The sequence below is a fragment of the Salvelinus sp. IW2-2015 genome, linkage group LG14, assembly GCF_002910315.2.
Source record: "Salvelinus sp. IW2-2015 linkage group LG14, ASM291031v2, whole genome shotgun sequence".
Lineage (NCBI taxonomy): Eukaryota > Metazoa > Chordata > Actinopteri > Salmoniformes > Salmonidae > Salvelinus > Salvelinus sp. IW2-2015.
Window position 1 is genome coordinate 41,873,534 of NC_036854.1, and position 8,264 is coordinate 41,881,797.

An 8,264-nucleotide genomic window follows, 5' to 3' on the forward strand; every position below is an offset into this window, starting at 1 on the left:
GGGAGTTTCACCACACACTCTGTTCCCAAAACCTGAAAACAGGACATTCATAGATTTGACTAGCCTTATATTGGACGGAGCGAAATGTGTTTCTAGGGGCAATGACATGATGACCACTTTCAATCATTAGCTGATAGACCATCTGTTTGCTGTCTATAGCCAACGAATTTGTTGTTTTACTTCCCAGAAACTTTGCTGAAGGTTTACTGCAAGAGTAATCTCGCAAGCCGCACCAGAGCCCAATCCTTGCCCGAAGGTTTTACAGCCCAGAGCCAATCCTTGCCGAAGGTTTTACAGCCCAGAGCCAATCCTTGCCCGCAAGTTTTTACAGCCCCAGAGCCAAATCTGTCTGAAGGTTTTACAGCCCATAGCCAAACCTTGCCGAAGGTTTACAGCCCAGAGCCAATTCTTTGCTGGGCTGTAAAACCTTCGGGCAAGGATTGGCTCTGGGCTGTAAAACCTTCGGGCAAGGATTGGCTCTGGGCTGTAAAACCTTCGGGCAAGGATTGGCTCTGGGCTGCCGAGATTACTCTTGCAGTAAACCTTCAGCAAAGGTTCTGGGAAGTAAAACAACAAATTCGTTGGCTATAACAGAAACAGATGGTCTATTCAAGCTAATGAATTGAAAGTGGGTCATCATGTCATTGCAGCCTAGAAACACATTTCTCCCGTCCAATATAAGGCTAGTCAAATCTATGAATGTCCTGTTTTTCAGGGTTTGGGAACAGAGTGTGGGTGAACCCAGCTCAGAGGTCTGGAGGAGGAAACTACGTCCAGCCGTCATCCTTCTCCTCCCAGCAGGGTGGGGATGACTGGGGCAGAGGGGGAGGAAGAGGAGGAGGGGGAGGTGGTGGTGGTAACAACTGGGGTCCAGGAGGAGGAGGAAGGGACAGCCAAGCCCAGAGCTCCAACTTCAGTTTCGCAGCCTCCTCTCCAAACCAAAACAGATTTTCTGCCTTAAACACTCAAAGCAGCTTCGACAAAGGTGGGAGAGGAGAAGGGGAAGACAATGAAAAACACTTGTAAGTCCATTGATTGCTTGGGTGGGAACAATTTTCTCAATGGGATTCAGAATTGATACACACACACACACACACACATACACATACACATACACATACACACACAAAGACACATACACACACACATATATAATTTAGTCCCTGACAAAGTAGTCTGTAAATGTAATGGTCAGTTATCAGAATGTCTTGTCTCCTCACCAGGGAGACCATCCAGAAAGACATGGAGATCTGGGAGACTTCAGGACAGTGGCTTTTCTCCTGTTATTCTGTCCTCAAAGCAACCATCTCAGGTAAGACAAACAGCTTTGGTCTGTCCCACTATAGGATGGTCTGGTTAGTTTGTCACTATCACACACTCGCACATGGGGCCGTAGCACGCGCTCCAGCTGGTATATCTCACCGGTCATCCCCAAAGCCAACACCTACTTTGGCCGCCTCTCCTTCCAGCTCTCTGCTGACAATGACTGGAACAAATAGCGAAAATCGATGAAGCTGGAGACTCATATCTCCCTSTCTAACTTTAAGCATCAGCTATCTGAGCAGCTTACCGATCGCTGCAGCTGTACACAGTCCATCTATAAAGAGCCCATCCAACTACCTACCTCATCCCCATATTGTTTTTATTTACTGTTTTGCTCTTTTGCACACCAGTATTTCTACTTGCACATCATCATCTGCACATCTATCACTCCAGTGCTAATTTGCTAAATTGCCTACCTGGTTAAATAAAGGTGAAATAAAATAAATAACAACACAGTTGGTTAACCGTTACCTCAGTTGGGATGGAAGGAACATCTTGGATAGATCTCGATGTAGTAGTAGTAGTAGTAGTAAATAATAGTAACAGTATAGTAGTAATAGTAACAGTAGTAGTAGGTAGTAGTATATAGTATATAGTAGTAATAGTAGTAATAGTAACAGGTAGTAGTAGTAGTTACAGTAGTGTAGTAGTAGTAATAGTAACAGTTAGTAGATAGTATAGATAGTTAGTTATCAGTACAGTAGTATAGTTAGAGTCAGTAGTGTAGTAGTAGTAGTAGTAGTAATAGTAACAGTAGTAGTAGTAGTAACAGTAGTAGTAGTAGTAATAGTAACAGTAGTAGTAGTAGTAATAGTAACAGTAGTAGTATGTAATAGTAACAGTAGTAGTATAGTAGTAATAGTAACATAGTAGTATGTAGTAACAGTAGTAGTAACAGTAGTAGTAACATGTAGTAGTAACAGTAACAGTAGGTAGTAGTAGTAGTAGTAGTAGTAGTAATAATAGTAAACAGTAAGTAGGTAACAGTAGTAGTAGTAGTAGTAGTAGTAGTAGTAATAATAGTAACAGTAGTAGTAACAGTAGTAGTAGTAGTAGTAGTAAATAATTAGTAACAGTAGTAGTAGTAGTAGTAACAGTAGTAGATAGTAGTTAGTAGTAAGTGTAGTAACAGTAGTAGTATAATAGTTACAGTCAGTAGTAGTAGTAGTAATAGTAACAGTAGTAGTAGTAGTAACAGTAGTAGTAACAGTAGTAGCGTAACAGTAGTAGTAGTAGTAGTAAAGTAGTAGTAGTAACAGTAGTAGTAGTAACAGTAGTAGTAACAGTAGTAGTAGTAACAGTAGTTAGTAACAGTAGTATAGTAGTAGTAGTAACAGTAGTAGTAACAGTAGTAGTAACAGTAGTAGTAACAGTAGTAGTATAGTAGTCAGTAGTAGCTAGAGTAAAGTAGTAGTAGTAGTAGTAACATAGTTAGTAGTAGTATAGTAAGTAACAGTAGTTAGTAGTAGTAGTAACAGTAGTAGTAGTAGTAGTAGTAACAGTAGTAACAGTAGTAGGTAGTAGTAACAGTAGTAAAAGTAGTAGTAGTAGTGTAACAGTAGTAAGTAACAGATAGTAGTAGTAACGTAGTAGTAAAGTAGTAATAACAGTAGTAGTAGTAACAGTAGTAGCGTCAGATACAGTAGTAGTAGTAGTAGTAGTAGTAGTAACAGTAGTTAGTAGTAATTAACAGTAGTAGTAGTAGTAGTAGTAACAGTAGTAAAACAGTAGTAGTAGTAGTAGTAGTAGTTAGTAACAGTTAGTAGTAAACAGTAGTAGTAACAGTATCATGAGTAGTAATAGTAACAGTAGTGTAACAGTAACAGTAGTAGTAGTACAGTAGTAGTAACAGTAGTAGTAACAGCAGTAGAGTAGTAACGGTAGTAGTAACAGTAGTAGTAGTAGTAACGTAGTAGTAACAGTAGTAGTAGTAGTAAGGTAGTTAGTAACAGTAGTAGTAGTAGTAGTAACAGTAGTAGTAACAGTAGTAGTAGCAGTAACATTAGCAGTAGTAGTAGTAGTAATAGTAGTAGTTAGCAGAAGTAGTAGTAGTAGCAGTAGTAGTAGTAACAGTAGTAGTAGTAGTAGTAGCAGTATTAGTAACAGTCAGTAGTAGTAGTAGTAATATTAGTAGTAGTAAGTAGTAACAGTAGTAGTAGTAACAGTAGTAGTAGTAGTAGTAATATTAGTAGTAGTAGTAACAGTAGTAGTAGTAACAGATAGTAGTAGTAGTAGTATATTATAGTAGTAGTAGTAGCGTAGTAGTAGCGTAGTACAGCAGTAGTAGTATTAATATTAGCAGTAGTAGCAGCAGTAGTAGTAGTAGGCTATATTAGATTGGCTGTGATGTTAACTCCAGTATATTGAATGGATGTGGACAGCATTGAACCTGGTCTCCTCTGTGCAGGGTTTACAGAGCTCTCTCAGAGGAGCTGAGACTGGAGTACTACAACACCAAGCCAACAGGAGACCTGCAGGGATAATGTGAGTAGAATCACACGCATATCCCCTAATCTGCATAAAAACAGTATAACATGAAGCCACTGCACTGGATTCAATGTCATGAAAACTTTATTGATACATATGAGACAGACATTTGTCTTCTGCTTTAACCAACCCCTCTGATATACACACATCATGTAGGAGAGGCTGGAGCAGAGGCGAGAGAGGTCAACATCATGTAGGAGAGGCTGGATCACATGGAGAGGTCACACATCATGTAGGAGAGGCTGGAGCAGAGGGGGGAGAGGTCACACATCATGTAGGAGAGGCTGGAGCAGCAGGGGAGAGAGGTCACACATCATGTAGGAGAGGCTGGAGCAGAGGGGGAGAGGTCACACATTGTGTAGGAGAGGCTGGAGCAGAGGGGAGAGAGTCACACATCATGTAGGAGAGGCTGGAGCAGAGGGGGAGAGGTCACACATTATGTAGGAGAGGCTGGAGCAGAGGGAGAGGTCACACATTATGTAGGAGAGGCTGGAGCAGAGGGGAAGAGGTCACACATCATGTAGGAGAGGCTGGAGCAGAGGGGAGAGGTCACACATCATGTAGGAGAGGCTGGCAGAGGGGAGAGAGTCACACATCATGTAGGAGAGGCTGGAGCAGAGGGAGAGGTCACACATCATGTAGGAGAGGCTGGAGCAGAGGGGAGAGGTCACATCATGTAGGAGAGGCTGGAGCAGAGGGGAGAGGTCACACATCATGTAGGAGAGGCTGGAGCAGAGGGGGGAGAGAGGTCACACATTATGTAGGAGAGGCTGGAGCAGAGGGAGAGGTCACACATCATGTAGGAGAGGGGGGAGAGAGGTCACACATTATGTAGGAGAGGCTGGAGAAGCCGCAGTGCAGCTCCCAGTGAGAAGTTCAGGGGTTTAGTTCCTTGTTCCCAACAGTGATTCCAGAGAGCATTACATTACATATATATTTCTGTGTGTCTTTTTTACTGAGAAATGAATTTCAATCAATACTGACAGCAGCTGCCTTGTGTCTGTAGGTTAACGTCATTAATCAATACTGAGAGCAGCATTCCTTGTGTCTGTAGGTTCACGTCATTAATCAATACTGACAGCAGCCTTGTGTCTGTAGGCTAACGTCATTAATCAAATACTGACAGCAGCATTCCTTGTGTCTGTAGGTTCACGTCATTAATCAATACTGACAGCAGCCTTGTGTCTGTAGGCTAACGTCATTAATCAATACTGACAGCAGCATTCCTTGTGTCTGTACGGTTAACGTCATTAATCAATACTGAGAGCAGCATTCCTTGTGTCTGTAGGTTCACGTCATTAATCAATACTGACAGCAGCCGTGTGGTCTGTAGGTCAACGTCATTAATCAATACTGACAGCAGCCTTGTGTCTGTAGGTTAACGTCATCAATCAGCTGTCAACAATGGAGAAGCAGAGTCCAGGAACTGAGGGCTATGAGCGGCAACACCAGAGTCGCTATGGTAACACACAACACACACCACTACTTTCTGTAGTAATACGACAAGACAATAGAAAGCCTTATTACGTACAAGGTGAGTAATAGTCTCTCGTCTCTCCCAGCTTGCAGAGCTGGACAACCCAGCACCACAGGCAGCGTCTGGAGGTTTTGGGTCGGCACCAGTGACTCGGCTTTGGGTCCTCGGCACCATCTGGCTTTGGAACGGGTAAGATTTGCTGTAGCCTGTGTTCTTCATAGGAATACAATACAAATGGAATACAGACATGGAGGCTCTCTAACTCCTATGTTGACTGGCTAAGTCCCTCTGTAACTCCTATGTTGACTGGCTAAGTCCCTCTGTAACTCCTATGTTGACTTGGCTAAGTCCCTCTAACTCCTATGTTGACTGGCTAAGTCCCTCTAACTCCTATGTTGACTGGCTAAGTCCCTCTAACTCCTATGTTAGTGGGACATGCAGTTGTCCTTTAAATATTTACTTGCGTTTCTAATCCTCTTCATTCCTATGTTGAACATAAGGTTTCCATGAGAGAGTGCCAATGTTTGTGCCTGAGGGATAGGAGGACAGTAGGATGATGAAACTCAGCAACAACAACAAAAATGTCCCTTTTTCAGGACCCTGTCTTTCAAAGACAATTTGTAAAAATCCAAATAACTTCACGATCTTCATTGTAAAGGGTTTAAACACTGTTTCCCATGCTTGTTCAATGAACCATAAACAATTAATGAACATACACCTGTGGAACGGTCATTAGACACCCACAGCTTACAGACGGTAGGCAATTAAGGTCACAGTTATATGAAAACTTAGGACACTAAAGAGGCCTTTCTACTGACTCTTGAAAAACACCAAAAGAAAGATGCCCAGGGTCCTGCTCATCTGCGTGAACATGCCTTAGGCATGCTGCAAGGAGGCATGAGGACTGCAGATGTGGCCAGGGCAATAAATTGCAATGTCCGTACTGTAAGACGCCTAAGACAGCGCTACAGGGAACAAGATGGGACAGCTGATCGTCCTCTGTGGCAGACCACGTGTAACAACACCTGCACAGGATCGGTACATCACACCTGCGGGACAGGTACAGGATGGCAACAACTGCCGAGTTACACCAGGAACGCACAATCCCTCCATCAGTGCTCAGACTGTCCGCAATAGGCTGAGAGAGGGCTGGACTGAGGGCTTGTAGGCCTGTTGTAAGGCAGGTCCTCACCAGACATCACCAGCAACAACGTCACCTATGGGCACAAACCCACTGTCGCTGGTCCAGACGGGACTGGCAAAAAGTGCTCTTCAATGACGAGTCACGGTTTTGTCTCACCAGGGGTGATGGTCGGATTCGCATTTATCATCAAAAGAATGAGCGTTTCACCGAGGCTTGTACTCTGGAGCGGAATCGATTTGGAGATGGAGGGTCCGTCATGGTCTGGGGCGGTATGTCACAGCATCATCGGACTGAGCTTGTGTCATTGCAGGCAATCTCAACGCTGTGCGTTACAGGGAAGACATCCTCCTCCCTCATGTGGTACCCTTCCTGCAAGCTCATCCTGACATGACCCTCCAGCAAGACAATGCACCAGCCATACTGCTTGTTCTGTGTGTGATTTCCTGCAAGACAGGAATGTCAGTGTTCTGCCGTGGCCAGCGAAGAGCCCGGATCTCAATCCCATTGAGCACGTCTGGGATCTGTTGGATTGGAGGGTAGGGCTAGGGCCACCCCCAGAAAATGTCCGGTAACTTGCAGGTGCCTTGGTGGAAGAGTGGGGTAACATCTCACAGCAAGAACTGGCAAATCTGGTGCAGTCCATGAGGAGGAGATGCACTGCAAGTACTTAATGCAGCTGGTGGCCACACCAGATACTGACTGTTACTTTTGATTTTGACCCCCCCCCCTTTGTTCAGGGACACATTATAACATTTCTGTTAGTCACATGTCTGTGGAACTTGTTCAGTTTTTTGTCTCAGTTGTTGAATCTTATGTTCATACAAATATTTACACATGTTAAGTTTGCTGAAAATTAACGCAGTTGACAGTGAGAGGACGTTTCTTTTTAGCTGAGTTTATATATCTCTACTTCTTTCAAACTGGACTCTCCTTCCTCTCCTCAGGTTTCGGAGTGCCGGCCCAGGCCCAGTCCAGGACACCACAGGGGCCAGTAATTTCAGCTTTGCTGGACCAGGTGCAGCTTCTGGTTTCGGTAGTCCTGCAGGCAGCCGTCGCACCACCCCCACTGGGATTGGCTCTATGGCCACCACTGTTCCGTCGGGCAACAGGTTTCTCCTTTTCCACCCCTGCTGCAACAAGGAGCCACACACCGGTTTCGGAGCTCCTGCCTCTGCGTCCGGGTTTAGCTTCGCCTCGACGACCACTGGTGGAGGAGGAGCATTGGAGGGAGTGGTTTCGGGAGTCACGCCAGTGGCTGCAAGTGGTTTTGGACAGGCGAGTGGAGGGTTCGGGGTTATGGCCCCAGCAGACAGTCTCTTCACCCCCCAGAGCCAGCTGAGTGACGAGGAGCTGAAGGAGTTTGGAGGGAAGAGGTTCACCCTGGGACAGATACCACTCAAACCCCCCCTGTTTAATATGCTGGTGGTCTGATCCCACCATGGAACCACTCAAACCCCCCCTGTTAATATGCAGGTTGTCTGATCCCACCATGGAACCACTCAACCCCCCCCCTGTTAATATGCAGGTTGTCTGATCCACCACTCAACCCCCCCCCCCCTGTTATATGCAGGTTGTCTGATCCCACCACTCAACCCCCCCCCCCCTGTTAATATGCAGGTTTGTCTATTCCCACCACTCAACCCCCCCCCCCCCCCCCGTTAATATGCAGGTTGTCTGATCCCACCACTCAACCCTGTTAATATGCAGGTTGTCTGATCCCACCACTCAACCCCCCCCCCCCCCCTGTTTAATATGCAGGTTGTCTGATCCCACACTCAACCCCCCCTGTTAATATGCTAATATGCAGGTTGTCTGATTCCCCACCCCTGTTAT

At 45.1% G+C, this 8,264-nt stretch overlaps 1 protein-coding gene and 1 pseudogene across 1 annotated transcript in view; both read left to right on the plus strand.

Moving 5' to 3' along the window:
* Positions 1 to 7,948, plus strand: part of LOC111973088 (nucleoporin NUP42) — a 16,499-nt gene extending 8,551 nt beyond the window's left edge. The window contains 9 exon segments of the mRNA XM_024000280.3: positions 716 to 1,022; positions 1,224 to 1,312; positions 3,731 to 3,745; positions 3,748 to 3,811; positions 5,188 to 5,272; positions 5,373 to 5,438; positions 5,440 to 5,476; positions 7,376 to 7,396; positions 7,399 to 7,948. Coding sequence (XP_023856048.1) covers positions 716 to 1,022; positions 1,224 to 1,312; positions 3,731 to 3,745; positions 3,748 to 3,811; positions 5,188 to 5,272; positions 5,373 to 5,438; positions 5,440 to 5,476; positions 7,376 to 7,396; positions 7,399 to 7,862 — 1,148 coding nt within the window. The 3' untranslated portion in view covers positions 7,863 to 7,948.
* The window catches only part of LOC111973562 (partitioning defective 3 homolog), an 807,950-nt pseudogene that overhangs the window by 685,236 nt on the left and 114,450 nt on the right, over positions 1 to 8,264 (plus strand).